Here is a 22,472-nt window from a genome sequence, read left to right as displayed (position 1 = left end):
AATAACATAATCTCCATTAAGGGACTTACTTTATAGGATAAGGAAACCAGAAATTAGTAGCATTAATCAGTAATAAGAAGTTAAACATTTTATAATTTATAGTGTAGAGGAAAAAAGATAAATCAGACTGTGTTGCAGAATCTATTTTCTATAAATACTAAAATTTTGTATAAAGGCTGTGAGTTCTCAGTTAACCACATTTTCAGGAATCTCAAATACTGAATAGGATCTCTTAAGGTTAAGAATTTTGTAATGTGATTTTAAATGTAAAAACAAGGAAACCTAATATTTGATATATTTTTTTAATCTTTTTTTGCTTAGGGTTGAGCTGTTGGATTATCTTGACAGTATTGATTGCAGCTTAGAGGACTTCCAAGCCATGCTGTCAGGAAGACAATTTAGCATAGACCCAGATCTCCTGGTTGATGTAGGTACTTTGAATAATCTTTGCTGTACTGGCAGTTTGTGTATTTACGTATATTGTTTATAAATCAGTACATCATTTTTTTGTATTCTCATGTTTTTGCATTTTCTTTTTTTAAATGAATGATTTTGTTTATCAGAAACAATGAGCAGATGGGTTCAGGACAGTGATTACTACCCATTTCTGAATAGCAATTCAGTTAATCCTCCTATAGCAACATATCAATTCTGTTCAACAGTACTACTAAATCCAGGTCTTCTCTGGACTTGTTGCCGTATTTGTTTTGCTCTAGAATAAATTGTCACTGAATAGAAATAGGTGGAAATTAAGTAATAGAGTTACTTGGGCAGGAAACAGCATGGAGACACTTTTTAATACTTTGGGAATTAATGTTTTCCACTCAAATGAATTATATTTTATTATATTTGCTATATTTTTAAAAGTTTTATGTCCTGAGTCCTAAGGTTATTCTCTTCCAGTCCCCACCACCACCTACATGAACATGACTCCAGTGTTATCTGCACTGTGAATCCTTATCTGCCATTTCTGGCACTATCTTTCTTGCTCTCTCCCCTCTTGCTCCTACCACTCCTCTCTCCCTTATGTGGCTTAGTCCCATCCAGATGAATGGTCCCGTCCAGATGAATATTGTTCTCTCCATGATTTCCATTTTCTGTTGTAAATATGTTTCTCTATCCTGAAAAGTTTTGTTGCTCCTTTTTTTTTTTTTTTTTGCATTTTCTGCCTTAAAATGCAGCTCTCTCACATCAAAATATTCTGTAGTCTTGTCCTTTTAAGAGCTTTTCAGTGAGGCTAAAAGGAATTAGTCCTTTCCTACTCTTCAGTCTTATTAATTTGCCACCTTACCCATCTGCCTCTCAGTCTTTGTCAATATCCATGATTTGATTATCCTTTCCAAATCATCAGTATATTACAGGATGTATTTCACTTTCTTTGAAGATTTCCTTTCTGTACTGGCCTATGTTACCATCCTAAGTGAATTCAACATCCATGTTAATGACCTACTTTAATTTGTTAATAGTAATTCGTCAGCCCTTCTTGATTCTGTCAGTCTTTGTCCCCACCCTGAATCGAGGGACCTTTTTAGAATAGCTGTCCCTTAGGTCATAAGAAGGAAATAAAATTCTGTAATTCTGACCCTCTACAAATCCTTTCAGTCTTCAATTAGATTATTTTAATTTAACCTTGGAACATTTATACTTGTCTGTCCTCAAGACCTGATCTAGCCCACTCTTCCCTATTCACAGAGGATAATCACCATGCCCTGCTTCTCTCATAAGCTGTGGAATCTCATCTTCTTTTTTCTTAGAGGAAGTGCTTACTTTCTCTTCTTAAGCTTATTTGTACACCTGCCCTCTGCCTCTCTGTTTTTCTGTCTCTGTCCTTGATCTTTCCCATCTCGCTTCAGTGAATACAGATCTCCATCTTAAACATTTTGATGTGTTGCTCTGATCATTTACCATTTTGCTTCTCTAATTCTTTTTACTACAAAACTTTAGAAATGAGTGGCTTTATTTGTTACTTTTTTTTTTACTCTATATTTCTTTTGAAACCCTGCATTGTCTGGCTTATTTACTGTAAGCCTGTGCTGCCTTGGTTTATCCATAGTGAGTAGGCTACAGTTTCTTTAAAAATCAAGCCGTTGGGCTAGTAGGTTTGTTTTGAATTGACAGATTTGGGTTTCATTTGGCTCATGTCACTTACTAGCTATTTAACCTTGGGAAAGTTCACTTCTCTTGCCTAGTTTCCTCATTTGTTAAATGTGGCTAATACCTAATATGAAGGGCTCTTGTGGGGATTATAAATAATTAGTGCTATTATTTTTAATACTGGTTATTTTTGACAGTGGAACTTCTGTTGATTTTAGAGGCACTGAACTTCTTTGTTTTTTTTCCTGTCTTCCTAACTATTCTCTGTTTACTCTAAGAGCTTTTCTTTTTCCTGTTTTCTATCTGTGAGTATTCCCCAAGGTACCCATTCTTTTATCTTTTTATTCTATGTCTCTTCTTTTTCTATCCTTCCTCTATGAAGGGATTTTGGCTTATAGGATTGCTCTCAAATTTATATCTCCAGCTCTTAATAGTTTTATAAAGCAAACTTTGCTTGAATTCTAATTCCATGCCTTTGGGATCATCAGTTAAGATCTTGCCTTAGATTATTTGTGTTTAACCCCAAACTTCTCTTTGTTCTCTAAATGAGCTACACTTCTCAGCTTTCTTATTTTCTGTAGTGGTATCAGACTTCCAGGAGGGTAATCACTGAGTCATTTTGGTTTCCTTATCTTTAGCTCATTGTTCATCAAGTCCTGTGTATTTTCAAAAATAGCACTCACAGATCATCCCTTTCTGTTGCCTCCGTCATCTAAGACCTTCATTATTTCATCCTTGAATTATGCTGATTGTAAAAATCACCCATAGGTTGCCTTGTTCTCTGAGATGGCAAAGATGGTAAGGACATGAATAGGTATGCTGAGTTCAGGGGTTCTCTGCAGAGTTCAGTTCTGAGTGACTGTGTAGAGTCAGCAGGAGAGGCCTGGCTTTAGGATTCAACCAACTGTGTCAGCTCCTCATGTATGGTCTACTTTTTTCTGCTTCACACTGTGCATCTGCTGGGAATACGTGAAGGTATCCCTGATTTATTATTACTGTTTTTTAAAGATTTTATTTATTTATTTGACAGAGAGAGACCCAGCGAGAGAGGGAACACAAGCAGGGGGAGTGGGAGAAGGAGAAGCAGGCCTCCCGCCGAGCAGGGAGCCTGATGCAAGGCTCGATCCCAGAACTCTGGGATCATGACCTGAGCCAAAGGCAGACGCTTAACGACTGAGCCACCCAGGCACCCCATTATCCCTGATTTAGTGGGTGACATTGGATGGGGCAAAGAAGGAGTGAGGCGCTTATACTCTACAGATGCCACTTTCAGTAGGGACAAAATCTGGTCAGGTCTCAGAGGCAGTGACAAGCTGAACTTGGCAGAGATTAGATTGGCGGTCATGTAAACTATCTACTCTAAAGGACCTGAGTCTCTTCCTTTTCATGGATTAGTAGATAGTATGAAAGGGGGGAAATTAAAAGAAAAGAGCTGGGGATATTTTTAGGGCTATCATGAAAGTGGAACTTTTTTTTTTTTTTTTCTTTTGGAAAATGGAACTTTAAGGAGAGGAATCAAATGTCTAGAGACTGTGGAGGAGTGATCTATCTGCATTTCGTTCTAGCCTGTGAACCATTTGGTGTGTTCATTCTAAAATGCTTTCATCACTGTATTTCCTTGCTCAGGCCTTTTCCAAGGCTCTTACTGCTGACAGAATGTGGCCTTATGCTCTGACCGGCCTTGGCTTTACTTCTTGAACTTTACACACATAACTTACTATTCAACTCAGAACTTTTATGTTATTTGGACTGATCATCTTGTCTACTGCTAGAACTTACCTCCCGCTCCCCCCAATCATTCCTTCTCTGTTATTGCTAATGTTATAATTTATTCTTCCCTCCATTCTCTCCAAGTCCTAACCATTCTTCAGTGACTGATACGTGTTGGACAGCTTCATCAAGACTTTTTGTTTCATCTTTGTATGTGTGTGTGTGCACGTGCATGCGTGTGCATCCATGCACACACACAATTTTCTCCTTTTTCTTCTTAGTACTTTTGATCCCCACCATCCATTAGTATTACAATAATGGATTGTATCTGATATGCTGCTATTTGATATTGTTCTTTTCTTTTAGATTGTAAGCTCCTAGAGAGCGGGAATAGTGTCTTCATCTTGTATTCTTCATGATATCAGTTATTTCTTAGATGCTCAATAAATCCTTATGGAATGAATGAAGCTTATGACTTAAAAGTTATGTCTGTAAACTGGCTGGACTGAGGCATGCAGTAAGCAGTGGTCTTAGCATTTACGTCTTCTGTTGCTAGGTGAGGTGAAAACCAACAAGGAGGTATGCCGTTTGGTCACAGGGCTCTGTTTGAGGTGTAATTTAGGAGCCACTGTCATAGAGCAGATTCTATAAATTTCTCACATAATTAGCAGTGAAGGCTTACTGTCAGGGCTAGGAACTCGGTCCTGGGTGCCACTTAAAGCCAAAGGCATTTAGATAGAAAATAATAAGGAAATGAAGGAGAGGAGAAGTTGGGCAAACCACTCTTTGTCTTAAGTGATTTGCCTCAGTGTTTTATAGAGAAATTCTTACAGCAGCTGATGCATGGGCTAGCTTGCTCTGCTTTTGTATGTTTTTCTTTCTGCTTTCCTGCTTTTCTCTTTCAAACTGTTTTACTGTATGAAAACTTCCTAGTGCAGGAGCTACATCTCTTCACCCAACATGGCTGTATAAAAATTTTGAACACACAGTTAATTCTTTTTTAATATTTTTTAAACTTATCATCTTTCTTGTTTGGTCTTTCAGCTTTTCACTAGTTCTGTGCAGATGAATCCCACAGATTACATCAATAATACAAAAGTAAGTTTTAATTCATGTTGCTCAGGACCCATAGCTGTAAGAATCTGAAAAAAAGTCCTAGTAAGTAGAGAGCAGTATCACTCCCAGTTACAAAAAGCATTTTGTATTCTTACCTTTTATGTGTGATCAAGAGAGTAAAATTCTAGATGAAAAAATAGCTTTTGGTTATGGGGTGAGTCATTGCCCAGTTCTACAGGCACCTGTTTGATTAACTATCAGTATGAAATGAGCCCTCAAAGTGCTGGGAGATCAGCTGACTTAAACTTGGCATGTTCAGGTGTATCACTGAAATAAATTATTAAAATATTTCTTCATGTTTTATGTGCTTCAGTTTACATTCTTATTCCTTCTATAAACAGTTCAGCATTTTTTACTGAAAATTCACTGGTACCCATATTCTTAAATAAGTTCCTTCATTTTATTAGCATGCCATAAAAGCTCAGGGATTTGAACTAATTTGTACTAATTGTAGGTAAGGCAAGTTGAAACGATGAAGTATGGATTTTGGACATTTTTTTTTTTAAAGTAATGGTTTTGTTATTTTCCTAGTTCCAGTTGGGATTAGCAAATGTTGACAGGAAATTCTTTAGAACTGGTTTTTAATGAGTAATAAGGACAATTTGACATTGTTAAGAGCAAGTGATTAGAATCATTCTGTTACTTTGTATATAGCTTATACGATAGGTGTTTTTACAATAGGTGTATACTCTGTTTATCTTGCATTTATACCAAACTGTTCAATCCTGTTTTTTTATTGAATACAAAGGTGTAAATCAAGTCCTCTGAAATTTGTACAAATTCTAGATTAGTGAATTTAAAATTTTATTTTGGTTTTTATTCTTTGTCATCTAAAAATGAACACTTAGATATAAGTGATTAGAATGAGGGGGTAGAATTTTTCTAATGTCATGTGTGAGGATAGCCTGACCAGATTTTCTACATATTCAAAGTTATAGCCTGGGTAACTTAGAGTTGAAAGAATTTGTGAGTTTTTGAATTAAAAAGTTGATTATACATTGAATATTTGGATTTTTTTTTTTTAAGTAAATAGCACCTGAAATTTTTTTTTTTTTAAGATTTTATTTATTTATTTGACAGAGACACAGCGAGAGAGGGAACACAAGCGGGGGAGTGGGAGAGGGAGAAGTAGGCCTCCTGCAGAGCGGGGAGCCCGATGCGGGGCTCGATCCCAGGACCCTGGGATCATGACCTGAGCCGAAAGCAGACGCTTAACGACTGAGCCACCCAGGCGCCCCGAATATTTTGGATAATTTTTATCGGGTTAGCATACTTTTTATAAAAGGCCAGTTGGTAAACACTTTGAGTTTTGCAGGCCATATGTTCTCTGTCACAGCTACTTAACACTGTAATTGTAGTGCAACAGCAGCCGTAGACAATACGTAAAAGAGCGAGTGTGGCTGTGCTTCAGTAAAACTTTATTTACAAAAACAGGCAGCATGCTGAATTTGGCGTGTGGACCACAGTTTGCCTGGATTTATATTGTAAGTTTCTATGGATCACCTCAACACACTGGGTTTCAGTAAATATGGTATTATTAAATGTTAGGTCTTAAGGTGAATGAACCCATATCATGCATTCATTTAGTGAATATGCTACACTGTTTATTTATTGCTGCACATTGAATCATTCTTTATTCTTGGATTATCCTCTTTATTCCAAAACCAATAGCTTAATTACAGTTCTCAGGAATAACAGTTAAACAGCAAATTGCATATTGTTCTATAGTGCTATAAAAAGAAAATGACTTTTCATTATAGTTCTAAAATCTAGATTAATGTTTTCAAATAATTGGCACATCAACTGTCATTCCCTTGCTCATGACAAGTATTGTATTAACATAGATTACAACACTTTTTTTCTAATAAATCAGGATACTTGTACTCTTTAGTAGTAGAGCCATCTAAGTGGTCACTACTAATGAATAAGAATTTGTACGGGAGATGAATCCCCTTTGTCATCCTGGTTCTCATATGTTTTAGAATAACAGTGGCATCCTTGAAAACTGCCTATTTTAAAAAGTAAAAAATAATGATGGTATTATTGCATTAATGTTTATTGCGATTGCTAAATCAGAAATGTTTTTATGTACATTTTTGGAAAGGTTTAGTTTATTATATCTTGGGGCCATTATTTCTGAATCTGGAAACTTGCACTGCTTCATTTTATGATGAATATCAGGGGAATCATAGGAATTAGTATGTTTTTTACACCGTATATACTTAACGAGCATGCAAGTGTCTGGGACTTAAAGCTATTTAGGGAAAATTGTGAACCTCAGCACCTCAGTTTGAACATCTTTGAAAAGAGCACTGAAGAACTAAACAGCATTAAAGGTTTAATCCCCTTTACAGTCAGATGTGAGGAGAGAAGACTGGTTCAAAGAAGCAATTTAAATGACAGAAAAGAACTTGAAAGAGTCTCAAAAAGGAATTGAAGAAACTTCACCTCAACTTTGAGGCTTCCAAATACAGAAATAATAGTTTTAAGGATATCACCATGTCATCCTGAGCTACTCTAAATATGTTCACTTATGCTAAGTATTCTGTTTGTGAGTGAAATGAGTAATACACACTTTTAATCAAAACTGTTTGAGTTTAATTGATTAAAGAATTATCTCTTAGTTTGAAACCAGCCATCTTTGATTCATTCCCATCTTTTACCTGTAACAAATTCTGTCTGTTCTTTTGAAATGCCCCCTCTTTTCATATTTAACTGTCATCCTAGTTTAGGTTCTTTGTTTCAGCCACTGATGATAGCAATAGTTTTCTTAACCGGTCTTAACCAGTCTTACCTATTCAAATCTCTTTCTCTCTCTAGTTCATCTTTCCTGGTGCTCCCCTTTCCCCTTTATTTCAGATAATATACCAATATTCACATACTGTACCAGTTTTTTTTTTTAATTTTTTGCTATTTTTAGGAATATATAAAATGTGAAACAAGTATTTTTTATATTATTTTTTCTCTTTTAGTCTGAGAATAAAGGATTAGAAACTACCAAGAACAATGTAGTTCAGCCAGTTTCAGAAGAGGGAAGAAAATCTAAACCCAAAACAGGTAGGTATAAATGTAGTATTAGCTTTTACAGATTTTTAAAATTAAGAGTACTACATAGAAACTAATGTGAGCCAAGGAAAGTCTTTGCCATACTTAACAATTGAACACGGAATGTACTGTTCTCAGTTCTATGCATAATGTATCAAGGTTTCAGCTTATAGAAAAAATTAAATTGGTGAGGTACTAGTTCTTTAAGTCTTTTTTTTTTTTAATTTAACTTTAGGAGAACGGAAAGAACTCTCTTAATTGTTGAATAAAAGACTTAACTCTTCTGACTAGTGCATTTTAAAATTTACTGACACAAAGTATCATATTTCTTGTTTGGGTGTATAAGGGTAGTGATTGCATATATGCACAGCTGTTTCCATTTTTTCCACCTTCAGCTTGAACTCTGTAAAAGCTGGTGATAAAAGAGCATTTTTCTAATCTTTATTATAGATAAGCAGCTTATCCAGTACACTGCCTTTCCACTTCTTGCATTCCTCGATGGGAACCCTGCTTCTACTGTTGAACAGGGGAGTACAGCATCATCAGAAGTTATGTCCTCTGTAGATAAACCCATAGAAGTTGATGAGCTTCTGGATAGCAGCCTAGATCCAGAGCCAACCCAGAGTAAGCTTGTTCGCCTGGAGCCATTGACTGAAGCCGAAGCTAGTGAAGCCACACTGTTTTATTTATGTGAACTTGCTCCTGCACCTCTGGATAGCGATATGCCACTTTTAGATAGCTAAATCCCCAAGAAGTGGACTCTACATGTATATATTCATCAAAATGATGAACTATTTATTTTAAAGTATCATTTGGTACTTTTTTTTGTAAATTGCTTTGTTTTGTTTAATCAGATACTGTGGAATCAAAAGCACCTTTTGCTTTTCTCACTTACACACTCTTGCAAAGCTTTCAGATGTTACTCAGCTACGTAGGTACACAAAATTTAATGCACATTGTTGGCATTATCTTTAAGTTGGGTTCAAATGGCCATTTTTCTCCAGTTGTAGTAACTTGGATTTCTTTTTACATATATGCCCATTAACCCCAGTTAAACTTTTGTTTGTTTTACTTGTTTGATGCTGTCTGTTTGCATTGAGTGTAAGTCACTAGAACTAATGGTAAAACTCTTAAACCTTTGTCTGTTCCAGTTACTTCTATCAAATATTTTTCACTTGGCTTATTTTTAAAACTGGGAACATAAAGTGCCTGTATCTTGTAAAACTTCATTTGTCTCTCTTGTTCAGAGAAGTTCATTCATGTTCAAAGGAAAGGCAAAGTATACATGAGTGCTTGCTGTCAGATAGGGCTCCAGCTCCATACACATAAAAAGAAGGGGGATGGGATGGCGTCAACCCCATCCATCTCGTTGGACTAGTTTTAAGTAAAAGTTTTCTGATTTGTTTGTGTTTTTTTTTTGAACCATACTATTTAGTAAAATAAATATAATGAATGTTGCGTACTAGTGTCTGTTATGTGTCTTCTTTAGAGGTGACACCCACATGTAAAAATTTTTCCTTTTTATAGGAAGTAGACTTTAATTGTAAACTGTCTGTTGTCCATTATTGAGTCACATCAAGATCTTTGTGCCTCATCTCGAGATAGACTGTGTATTATAAGAAGGAAGGAACATAGAGGTCTCTAAACTTCATGCGTTTTAAAGTTCTTCTGTGTTAAAAATTATATTGGCTTGCTTTCTATATTTCTAATAAAGGACTAAGAGAAGTATGCCTCTCATTGTCCCAAATGAGATAACATTATCACTGGATGCCACCCAAAGACCTGTAATTTTTGCCCCTAGAGAAGATGAAACAGTAACACTTTCTCCCTTTGGAATAGTTGCTCAGTAGGCTTATAGAGGCTTAATGCAAGGCAGGCCCCTCTTTTATCAAGTTGAATTCTACCTTCAGGCAGAAGGCTGGAAGCAGAGCAGTTTATATCTGAATATTTTATAGGGCCATTTAATGAGTAATTACAAATTTGGCCTTTCTCTTGGCCATATTCTGTCTCTCTATATCCTGGAATTTCTCTTACTATGATGTAAATATTCAAAGTAAAGCCTAGCAGAGAGAGAGAGAGAGAGGAAACCTTTCCTTCGCAGATCTTAAAACATTTGGCTCTGACAGTGGCATCTTGGTGAACTAATTCAAGTCCCCAGAAGTTAGTTTCTACATAAGCTATAGAGGTCACTTTCCTAGAGATTGTTAAAGTGAGAACAAGAATTTAGAGCCTGAGAGAGAGAACTTTAGAGATTATTCCCTTCTCTTCTTCAGTGTGGAATATGATTAAGTTTCTTCTCCTGGGGGACATTTTGGGGCTTTAGAAGTCTTGTAAAAATCTTGAAAAACTTAATACCTTCTAGTACTTTTTTAAGTTGAATTTAAAAATTTTCATCTTTAATTGGAAGGAATTTAGGGTATTGTTAATACTACCACTTAAAAATAAAATTGTTACTGTTTAAAAATAGTTATATGCTTTTTAAAATGTATCTAAAGGAATCTAAATACCATATTGATTTGATATCCGTCATCATCCATTCCACTTCTCCCAAGAATTTTGTCCTACTTTTATTATGTGTGAAAGTTATACATCGAAGATACTGTCACACTTCTCTGCAACTAAATTTGAAATTGTTTCCTATAACCTTAAGATTCTAAGCATTAAAGAAGTTTGTGGCCAATTACACACAGTTCATCAAAACAGTATAATTATCCAAACCATTTTCTCTATCATGCAGTTAGATTATTTCTACTCGTAAACAGGGTGGCTGTGTAACTGAATTCTGATAAATAAATCGGAAGTGATGTACAGAACTTCCAGGTCTGGTCTGTGAAAACCTCCCCTCTGCAATCCTCCTTGCTCTTTTACCCCTCCACTAGCCTGATGCAGAGGAGTATGTGGCTTCTGAGTATACATTCAAGAAGGAAGAAATTTGGCTTCCTGAATCACTGCTTAGAAGAGAGCCACCATCAATCTTGGACACCTATTGTAGACTTCAGGTGAGTGGAGAATAAACTATGTTCTGCCTTTGGATTTTTTTTTTTTTTTTTTTTTTGGGTTGATCTTAGTGTTCGCTAATACTCAAATTTTAGCAGACATTAAACAGTAAAATTTTATCAGAAATAACATTTTTAGTGAACAGGTCTCGATGAGGGGGGAAAGAGTACTTCTCCAATTTTTTTGTATCTGAGGGTGAAGGTTATCACTGTAAGAGCATCAGTTTCATTCCTTTTTGTTTTCATAAGTGTACAACTCTTAAAAACTTTGTAATACAAAAAAATATATGATGGAATTTTGTTATAGCACTATCACTCAGTCCTTTGAACTCCTTCAGAATTATATACTAGAACTATTTTATTTTTTAATGACTTACCAGCTGGTGACTTAATTAGATCATCTTTTGATTCCTTGAAAGTGAAAAAATAGAAACTACCTGAATTGCAACAGGATTTTTTTCCCCCTAGTGTCATTCTTTCTCACCAGTATTTAAAATTTTATCTTTATTGGGTGTTCGAGATTTTATCCGAAGTGCCTTGGTAAGATTCAGAATGTGTAAGAGGTACGTATTTGTTAAATGTGGAAAGTAATTGTTAAGAGGGACGATGCCTTGATGTCCTTAAGGCATCTTTTCAGGCAGATCCAAGTTCAGGAAGGAGTAATAAGGAAATTGAAGATCTGGAAACTGATTTCTCTAAAAACTCTTGTTTACCAGAGGAAGTCTCTGTACTGTCTGGAAAACAAGTACCACAGTATGAAGACCATTAATTTTGAGACTGCTCCCCCATCTTCATCCCCTTTATAACTTTCTTTCACTTAAGGGGGGGGCGGTTATAAGTATTGCCATCAGAAATCACGTATGACAGCTGTATGTTCCCTTAGGGTGTGTCACCTTGTTTTTCATAGGGATGGTATACTCAAGTGATAAAAGGCTTAAATGTGAAAACAGTCTTCAGACTGGGAAGATGACAAAATGATATTCATTGTGATGAACATACACAGAATGTTACGTTTAAGAATTAGAGCCTAGGGCGCCTGGGTGGCTGTCGGTTAAGCGACTGCCTTCAGCTCAGGTCATGATTCTGGAGTTCCAGGATCGAGTCCCACGTCGAGCTCCGTGCTCAGCGGGGAGTCTGCTTCTCCCTCTGACCCTCCCCCATCTCATGCTCTCTCTCTCAAATAAATAAAAATCTTTAAAATAAAAAAAAATTAAGAGCCTAAATATTCATTTCAAGCACATATGAAATATTTTTTGAGAATTGGTTGTATATTAGGCCATAAAACGAACAAATTTCATGGAATTGGTATCAAACAGACTAACTACAATACAAACAAACCAGACCTTTACAGTTTTGAGTACTGGCATCGTATTTTGTAGAGTAACCTCATTTGGGTTTCCTGTTTTTCCCATGATTAGACAGGAGTTCATGGGTTTGGGGTAAGAAAGACCACAGGGGTGAAGTGCCATTTTCACCATTTATTTATCCTACTGGTTTTTTCTCTGGAGAATCCTAATAAGGAACAAAAAGTTCTCTTTGTTTTACATCTTAGAACACAGAAAATCAAGGGTGTAAGAATGGAGCATCTGCCCAGTAAATGGGGATGCTTTCAGAGCTGTTACAGGGCAGTACTAAAAAGAAGTGTGTTGAGCTGGCCAAGTAGTGACAAGTTTAATATAAAGGAACTACAACACAGAAAAAACGTTAGGTCTTTTAAAAATTGATAAATTGAAGCTCATCAAAATTAAGCACTTTTGCTCTGCAAAAGACCCTGTTCAGATGGAAAGACAAAGATAGACTAGAAGAAAATATCTGCAAACCATTTATCTGATAAAAGATGTGTATCTAGAATATATTAACTCAAAACTCAACAAATTACAATAAAAAACCATCCAGTTACAAAATTGCCAAAAGGCACGAATAGACATTTTACTGAGGACCTATAGATGGCAAAAAAGCAAATGAAGAGATATTCAACATCATTAGCCATTTGGGAAAGGCAAATTAAAACCACAATGAGGGGGGGTCTGCCTTCAGCTCAGGTCATGATCTCAGGGTCCTGGGATCGATCCCTGCATCGGGCTCCTTCCTCAGCGGGGAGCCTGCTTCTCCCTCTCCTTGCTGCTGTGCCTACTTGTGTTCTGTCAAATAGATAAAATCTTTAAAAAAAAAAAAAACAAAAAACCACAATGAGGGGCGCCTGCGTGGCTCAGTCGTTAAGCGTCTGCCTTTGGCTCAGGTCATGATCCCAGGGTCCTGGGATCGAGCCCCACGTCGGGCTCCCTGCTCAGTGGGAAGCCTGCTTCTCCCTCTCCCTCTCCCTCTCCCCTACTTGTGTTCCTGCTGTGTCAAATAAATAAAATCTTAAAAAAAAAATAAAACCAGAATGAGGTAACACAATATTCCTATCAGAATTGCTAAAATTAGTGACCCCAAATGCTGGCAAGGATGCAAAGAAACTGAATGGTTCATACATTGATAGTGTGAACACTCTGGAAGATGGCAGTTTCTTGCAGAACTAATCATTTAACCCACCCACAAGGATTCTCCTCCTAATCCCTGGTTCCAAAGAACCACTGATTCTTTATTTTCATCACTGAAAGCGTATTATAATAAATGAAATGATACTCTATGTGACCTTTTGGGATTGGCTTTTTAATACAGTTGCATACTTCCTTGGAGATCCAGTCAAGTTGTTTGTGTACCAAAAGTTCATTCTTCTTTTATTGTTTAGTAGTCCATGGTATAGATGTACCACTGTGTGTTTAAACATTCACCAGTTGAAGGACTTTTGGGATGTTTCCAGCTTGGGCCATTGCAAATAAAGCAATGAATGTTCGTGTACAGATTGTGTCAACATAAGATTTTTCTGAGTAAATGCCCATAGCCATTGTCTTGCCTGTAATATTGGAGAAATCATACCATTTTAAATTATTGAATAAAGTACACTAACCCTTGTTAACTCATATGAAATAGAGTACTTCATTTCTACTTTTTGTTGTTAAGGGACTTTTTTATGTCATCTTGTGTCAGAAAGCATCCATTTGCAACTTAGGAAAAATGCCTACAGGACACAGATATAGAATATTTATCAAATGAATTAAAAATATTCTCCAAACTAAACTGGCCCATCTACTAAAGGCTCTTTAGGAGAACGTCACTTTACCTGAGATCCAATTTCAGGGGTTACTTATAGAGGACAAAAAGGGTGTAACTGCCACCTTTAAAACAATTCAGGTTTTCAGCACACAAATGGACAGTTAACCCTGTTTCAGGTTCTTTCATATACAGAGAAAAAAAGTAGGTCTGAGTATTACAGCCACCTAAATTTGAGTTGCTAAAGAATTAATACACCACACACTTTCTCTCAATTCATTTATTTAGAGATAGAACACAGCCATTCAAAATGATGGAACACAGTATCAACACACAGAATAAAGTTGGGGAATTAAGTTTAAGTTGAATTGTTCTCTCTCATTTTACATTAATAAATACCTTAAAAGAAGCAAATGTAGATTTTTAAGATTAAGACACTAATAACATGTACAAGTAACTAAGTTTCTAAGTTAACTGTCATACTGCTTGATTTTCAGGTTGGAACAATTGTAATTATAATAAACTATATTTCAATTAGATGGCAGCAGATACAAAAGCATTTTAAACATCTTCTGAACTGTATAGTGTACTATAAGCAGTTTATATTCTATAGCATTCCATCATTCTCCTGGCCTCAGTTTATGGGTAGAAGGCAAGCTGGACACCAGCAAATCACATAACAAATTATCCACCACTAATGAGGTGTATAACCTATTATGCATGTATTTTGAATATAAGTTATTTTTGAATGCCAAAAGAATGCCAGCTATTTTGGGGAAACTTGGGATTTCCCAGGTTGGTCACTGATTAGCTACAGTTTTCTTCATTTTTAAAATGAAGGATTGGACTAGATTTTACCTAAGTATCTCCTGAGGCTTAGTATATTACAGTTTCATCCTGTCAAGTTTACCACCTTTGATTTTCAAAATGAACTTTCAAAGTGCCCCTTCTAACCCACGATTATCTTTTTCAAAAGCTCTGTCTAAATCCTTCAGAGTTCCTAACATCTCCATTGAACCTATACTTTTGCAAGTGTTTGTAACGACTAAAACAAAGTTGGTATGTTGGTATGAAAGGCCATCCCTACCCAGGGAAGATTACAACCTAACTGGGTATTCAAATTAGTAACCCACCACCACCAATCTTTCTATGAAGCCTCTGTCTCTTAATCTCCATCATAATTTACACTGTTGTCCATCAAACACTCCCTACCTGTATATATTCCTTATCTTCACATCAAGGGAAAAACCTGAAAAGATTTTTCAGACAACTTGTTTATACAATTTTACAACAGCCACGTTCTTTGCAGTCTCTTGTAGGGCAAGGCATCAAATATTTCAAAAGGCAGCCATACATTTCCTTTTATACTTTCTAAAACAGGGACTAGCACAATTTAAAAATCAAACTGTCAGTTCTGTTTTTACTCTTAATTTCACAGGCACAGAGCTAAGGATAAACCTAACAATGTCCACTTTTCCTAACTCACCACCAGACTCCTAAATCTCTCCCTTTGTAATTCATTCTAACACATGTATCAATGTGTATGGCAAGAATACAATGAATAAAATGGCAAGCGATAAAATCTAATTCATGCCAGAACACTGGAGAAGTTACATGGGAAGCACACACATACACAACTTTACAAAAGTTGGGAATACTGTTAATCTCAAGCAATGATCAAAGTGGGACTTTCATGCCAGAAGTCCCGTTCAATCAAAATCACGATTTGTAAGAACAAGTGGTGCCACTAGTGTCCAAACATACAACACGATGCCAATCCAGCTAGAAGAGATTTTCACCCACACCGCTGTCCACTGACTCTTCATCTCACGAGAAGGCTCGTACCTAAAATTTAAGAAAAAAATGAAAGGGAAAGGGTTGGATTATCAGCTATCATGCTACTTATTTAGCTTTACTTCAAAGGTGTTCTTTGTATACAGTTTGTGATAACAGATACACAATTGCTGAGCTAATAATCTGTTGCCCTACTTGCCATACTACTTTAATAGCTAATGTGAAGGTAAAAATCAACTTCCTTTAAAAGAGTAAAGGACATTGGCCTCTGAAGTAGCCCTTTTACTAATACTCAGAGGCTCTTTATGTACAGGTCCTCACTTTCTGAAAGTTTGTTAGGCCACTCTGCTTTTACAAAATACCTACGTGAGTAAGGTAAATGGCTTTTTTCTTAAAAGCAAAATTTCTCTTTGGGTTTCTTTCAGTTAACAAAAACAGGTACTAATATAAGTTTCATAAAAATGAAGTAGCGTAATACAAACTAAAACAAAGTCGGGGGGAACCTGTATTTTTGGCTTAGTAGTCAGAGATAGCAGAGAAATGGAGTGTGATGCCTGGATAAGTAAGATACTGTTATAAAAAACTTATCAATCCTAGGGGCGCCTGGGTGGCTCAGTCGGTTAAACGTCTGCCTTCGGCTCAGGTCATGATCCCAAGGTCCTGGGATCGAGTCCCGCATCAGGCTCCTTCCTCAGCAGGGAGCCTGCTTCTCCCCCCGGGGAAAAGGGATTGAAAAAGACTTCTCAATCCTATCCTGTATAGAAAGTATAATCTGTTCAAAGTGTATATATATGGGAACCGCTCTCCCACCTTCAGCCTTTTCAGATTTAAGAGATTCAGAATACATCCCAAATTTACCTACTTTTTGTGCAAATGAAACATACCAAAAATATTTTTCATCTAAAGTTTTGGGTTTTTTTTTTTTTTAAGGTTTTTAAGTAATCTTTATACCCACCATGGGGCTCAAACTCACAACCCTGAGATCAAGAGTCACATGCTCCTCTGAGCCAGCCAGGTACCCCAATCTGAAGTCTTAACGTTTAATATTATCTGACAGCCAAAGCTGTGAATTACTGAACACTACATGGATTCTTATCACTTAATATGCTGCAGTGTAGGAATTTTAAAAAATACTTATTTTTCAATAGTAAATGCCAGTAAAGTCTGCTCTTAAAATGAAAAATAATCTTTTTTCTACATCTTTTTCTGATATTCAAAGTCCTCTTACAAGTTGTGAAGGGTATTCTGCTTAAAAATTATTAAAAACAGAACTTTCCAAACCATATAGTTCAACTTGAATCTTAAATTGGATCTCTCAGTAACCACTTTGACAAAATTAGAAATTTTTTGAAAACAAAATAACTACCTTCCTATTACCAGAAAAAGATTTATAAATTGTAAAGTAATAAAAAAGCATAAATTACAGCTACGGAGAGTTCTAAGGATCCAATTTTAGAGTAGCCATATTCTTTATATTAATCTACATTAATGTATTTCTCAATTCTGAAAACTTAAGTGCTTTTAACAATAGTTTGAACAAAACAGAGACAAAGATTTATCTTACACCATGCCAGGGATTGATTACAGTGTCAAAAAAATAAAGCATTGTGTTGAATCAACTATTAACATGGTATTTCTGTAAAAAATGTGTTAATTTCATGAAGCCTCCGATTTTAATTTCTTCAAGATTTGGAAGTATTTCAATATTAATGCCAAAGCAAGGAAGGAAAGTCTGCATTTCTCATACTGATCTCATTATTCATTTAGATGTAAATTTTGGAATACATTGGAGGATAAAAAGTACTTCATACCACATGCTTTGCAATGCAATCATGAAAAGCATCAAAATTTCCACATGCACATGAAATATAATTACCTGTACCAGTTGGTAAGGGTCATCATGATATAGAGTGAAGCCAAGAAAAGCATGAAGTGGAAGAAGGAATAACTATAAGTAACACCATCCCTTTCATTATCTACAGCTCGATGAGCATCATCTCCATCCTCCAGTGATCCATCACTTCTGGCTCCACCATCTTCTATTAATGTTGATTCATCACTTGTTAGAGTCAATTTATTAACCTGACTGTTGTTTGAAGTACGGATGCTGCATAAAAGACAGTTAAGAAAGAAGGAAAAAGGGTATTTAAAAAAAATGATTTTTAAATGAATGGCTAGATTTCTTGTTAAAAAAAAATCCACAATTTTTCTTACCTTGAATAAAACACACACAATAAAAAGAGGATCAGTCCTATAATTCCTTGAGCATGCCACCACTGGACAGACTGCCCCTCCTTTGGAACAGTGCTTGTTGTATTGTACCCAATTATGCTTAGTAGACTTGGGTTGCAGTTTGTTTCTGTAATGTAAATTAAGGTCAAATTAAAATGTCAGAACTAGTATAAAAAATAATTTATTTTGGGGGGCCTAGTTACAGTTTTTTTTTTTTTTTTAACTCTTTATGGCCTTGCATATTCAAAAAATTTTCCAGGAAAAAGGTACAAATATAAGAAAAAAATACTTTGAAACAACCTGTATTTATTGATAATGAGACCTTTTAAATATCATACTGCTAATTTTATAGAAGTGTCCAGAAAAATCAAGTAATTTCATTTTAAACCTCGAGAACTGAGATATTAAGCTTTCTATTGATCAAGAAATAGGTGAAATTTAGATGAGCTCTCCTAAGTATAATAAAACTCTAGTACACTTAAGAATAAAATTCAGGTGTTCTAAACGAAAATACAGTGGCTTTTCCTAATATACGTTGTAAGAGAACAACAGTGACTTTATGAAATTTATAAACTTGTCAAAGTATGTTGCTATGTAAGCAAGGTAGCTTACACATAAAATTACCAGTTACTAGAATTTTAACAAATGCTTTGTGGAAATGTCCAAATAACTCTTAATGACCTAATCCGTATTTAACTTTTGTAAGAAAAAGTAAGGTTTGTATTCACTGAAGTACCCAAATGTTTTTCTCTCCCACAAAGCCAGATATATCAACTACCATCTTATTAATGAAACGATCCTTAATTAGGGGAAAAAACAAACAAGAAAAAAAAATGATTCTTATCTTAGAGCCATTCAGATTAAGAGTAAGCTCTAAAGCAAATTAATAAAATTTTTTTTCTAACCACTTAACACCTTAACAAAAATAATCTTTCTTTAATACTAAAAACAGCTTTCCTCCAACTACTGATAAAGTACCTACTGAGTTTATAAACTTGAAATCAGATTCAGATGACATTTCATAATTTTCTTAAGTAAAAGTGAACATTTTCTTTTCAAAATCAGTAACTAATTTCTCGCTAATTTGTTTCACCCCAAATGATATATATTGGCTTCTAATCTCATGGAATGCAGTTTAACTGGCCTACAGATTCATTAGAAAGCCCAATTACATTCACTTGCAAGGTACTCACAGACAAAAATATCTTAATTAGTAAAAAAAAAAAAAATAAAAACAAACTATACTGCTTAACAATGAATCAATGAGCATTTTAACAGCTTTTCTTTCTATATATACTATCATAAATACGACTGTACAAATTAGGTATATTTGTTATAATTTTCACATTAATTTCTTATAATTTATTAGTGAAAGAAACAAAGTGAAAAAATACATAGCAGTACATCAAACATGAAAATGGTATTATTTCCATACTGTTTATTCCTCTAGAGGCTTATTTTTCTTTTTTAAAGATTTACTTTAGAAAGAGAGAAAGCAAGAGCAAGAGAGCGTTGCGTGGGAGGTGGGGGGTGGGGGGGGAGAGGATCCGAGGAAGAGAAAGGATCTTAAGCAGACTCTCTGCTGAGTGACCAGGGATGATCTCAGGATCCATGAGATCAATGACCTGAGCCATAATCAAGAGTCAGATGCTTAACCCACTAAGCCACCCAGGCACCCCTAGAGGCTTATTTTTTAAATAGCTTAATTTCTCAAAATGACCATCTTTGAAAAAAAAAAAAGTTGTAGAATTCATTAAAAAGAACCCAAGCAAACAAAACATACCCGGTTCATTGGTCATGGCAGACCATGTCAAATACATTGTGTAGACTGTGATTACTGAAGACTGTAACAAACCAGATCTTGGTTGTGATTCCTACAAAGAAAAATTAAGCAAGACAAATAAATATTCTGACATCATTCAAGATTTAGGGAAAACTTAGAAAAATGGAAGTTTCATAAAAACTAATGATATAAAGATCATACTTGGATTTTTGGCAGTATAGACATTACAGAGGCACCAAGGCAGAGGAGCATGTTGACACTGATGAATGCTTTATTTTCTGAACAACTGGCTGGATGAGTATAATAAACAAAGAATAGGACGATAGCAACTAAAGACAGCAGATAATTCAGAGCTGTAGCTGATAACAATGCTGTGAAAGAAATATAATTGGACAATTAGAATTTATCACGAATATTAGGAATTAGGCATAGGGCTCATTTTAAAAACAATCATTTTATTCAAAATGTATTTTAAGCAACTACCATTGTCAGCATTATGCAGGCTATAAAAGCAGAGAACAATATTTCTGAACTTTATCACAGTGATTTTATGGTCTTCACACATAGCTCATAGTATTTTCAAGGACAGTAAGTTAGGTGACATATTAAATATTTTATTAATAGTAATAGCTCCATTACAAACACATTCACATACATTAGCCATAATTTTCAAAATACGGACAAATAAAAGGAAACTTACTTAATGCTAAGCCCACTAAACAATGCTTTTCTGTATTAACTAATTATATTTTTTATTTAAAAATATTTTTTTTAAGTAGTCTCCATGCCTAGTGTGGAGCCCAACACAGGGCTTGAACTCACAACCACGAGATCAAGACCTGAGATGAGATCAAGAGTCCCAACGCACAGCTGAATGAGCCACCCAGGCACCCCTTAACTAATTATCTTTTAAAAATATTTTATTATGTAACAGTAAATCATTATTATTTAATAAGACAACCCAAGTTTCTTCTATGTATATTAAAACACATACAATGTGTTTGTTTTTGTGCTAATATGTGCTCAGTATACAGGTGTTTATGCAGATGTGCCTGACGGGATCCACCCAACAAATATTTATTAAATGCCTACAAAGTTCTAAGCACTGGTGATACAGCAGGGAACAAAACAGAAACTCTTGCATTAGATTTGCATTAAAGAATGAGGTGTTCTATAAAAGTGAATTTCCCAAATGACTAAAGCTTATTTCTTTGAATACTAAACTCTATTTTAACCACCGAGATCAAATACCACAAACTAGTTGTGAGAGAAATACCAGACTAGCAGATACAATGGATATAACTTTCAATCTGATTGAAAATATTTAGCTGAAACTCAGATCATTTCACATAAAAATTTAGATTTATGGCTTCTTTTGAAAGAAATCAGAAAAAAATTTAAGCAATACTGAGCCCACATTTCCACAAGGCAACTACTATATGAAACTGAGCAGCAGCTATGTGCACCTTAAATAGAGTCTTCATCACAGTTCTGTTTGCACAAGCACTGACTATGCACTTAACCCAAGTCTCTTCCCTCCTTTTCATCATCTGCGGCAAGCCAATGAATTCTGATCCCTGCCCTGCAGTATAACCACTGGACTCAAGCTCATCTTTACAAATAAAACAGTCACACTACTACAAGAATCCCCTTATGTGTTACTGACACAAAAAGGCATCTTTCTACTTATATAAAATGAAATGTTCTAGAGTTGCTTTTCATATTTTTTCTGCATGCTGTTTATAAATGATGCCACTGTTTATTTCTAGCAGTCCTAGTCCCTTTAATATTTTTAACCTGCTCTAGAATAGGAAATTAGGCTGTAAAAAGTACATACTGTCAGCAGTAGCCTTTGCAACATCTATTTTAGCCATTCAAGGTATTTTGGATTATTTCCTGGCTCTTGGGTATGTTCTAATTGATTCCCTAAAAGCTATCTCAACAAGTAAAGTTGTTGACACAATGTGATAAGATGCCACTCACAAACTTTTGAAGTAAACACCTCTTCACAAAAACTTACATCATAAAAATCTTGATTTCCCTATAGTCTACATATATGCTCTCACCTTCAGAGTTCATCTATCTTGAAGATGCTTTGTAAGACAAAAGCTTACCTGCATACCAACATCTTGAGTTCCCTTCTTCCATTTTTTCAACCCATGATTCATTCCATGAATGGGCAAAATCAATAAGTAAGACTAGCTGTATGAGGATGAAGCAAAAGGCACCTGCCATGCCTACATAAAACCACACTGAAAGAAAGAAAAAACACATACAAATGTTTTTTTGTGGCTGGTTCACTTTTTATTACTTCATCTTCATACAATACATGAAAGGGAAAATATTTTACACAAATGCCATGATTTTGCCAACTGCGGTTAAAAAACAAAACAAAACAAGTAATGTTACAGTCCCAGGTAACAGTTATGTCGGTTTCTTTACAAAACATCATCACACAATTAAGAAAAGATTTATTACCAGTTGTAAAAGTTCCTTCTGGAATGAAGAAAGCCCCAATAATAATAGCAATCGCTGCAGCAAATTTAAAGAACCAAAATCTAAAAGAAATAGAAATATAGTTTACTAATAAATATTCACTCAACAAA

At 35.3% G+C, this 22,472-nt stretch overlaps 2 protein-coding genes across 6 annotated transcripts in view; one reads left to right on the top strand and one right to left on the bottom strand.

The window, feature by feature from the left end:
• The window catches only part of HSF2 (heat shock transcription factor 2), a 37,659-nt gene extending 23,447 nt beyond the window's left edge, over window positions 1-14,212 (top strand). The window contains exons 10-13 of one of the 5 annotated variants that reach the window (XM_036088582.2): window positions 322-427; window positions 4,849-4,902; window positions 7,893-7,977; window positions 10,845-14,211. In XM_036088582.2, coding sequence (XP_035944475.1) covers window positions 322-427; window positions 4,849-4,902; window positions 7,893-7,977; window positions 10,845-10,849 — 250 coding nt within the window. In that variant the 3' untranslated portion in view covers window positions 10,850-14,211. Of the gene's footprint in view, window positions 1-321; window positions 428-4,848; window positions 4,903-7,274; window positions 7,552-7,892; window positions 7,978-8,415; window positions 9,428-10,844 lie in introns of those variants that run through there. The other 4 variants (XM_036088567.2, XM_036088590.2, XM_036088576.2 and 1 more) reach the window with 4 other exon arrangements.
• Window positions 14,213-14,322: 110 nt separating this feature from the next.
• Window positions 14,323-22,472, bottom strand: part of SERINC1 (serine incorporator 1) — a 34,269-nt gene continuing 26,119 nt past the window's right edge. Inside the window, exons 4-10 of the mRNA XM_036088603.2 lie at window positions 22,345-22,424; window positions 21,981-22,118; window positions 20,068-20,237; window positions 19,867-19,957; window positions 18,066-18,210; window positions 17,728-17,958; window positions 14,323-15,902 (exon numbers count right to left, since the gene is read on the bottom strand). Coding sequence (XP_035944496.1) covers window positions 15,767-15,902; window positions 17,728-17,958; window positions 18,066-18,210; window positions 19,867-19,957; window positions 20,068-20,237; window positions 21,981-22,118; window positions 22,345-22,424 — 991 coding nt within the window. The 3' untranslated portion in view covers window positions 14,323-15,766. The remainder of the gene's footprint in view (window positions 15,903-17,727; window positions 17,959-18,065; window positions 18,211-19,866; window positions 19,958-20,067; window positions 20,238-21,980; window positions 22,119-22,344; window positions 22,425-22,472) is intronic.

This window comes from Halichoerus grypus, chromosome 9 (assembly GCF_964656455.1).
Source record: "Halichoerus grypus chromosome 9, mHalGry1.hap1.1, whole genome shotgun sequence".
NCBI classification, from domain to species: domain Eukaryota; kingdom Metazoa; phylum Chordata; class Mammalia; order Carnivora; family Phocidae; genus Halichoerus; species Halichoerus grypus.
This window is presented reverse-complemented; position numbering and strand designations above follow the sequence as displayed.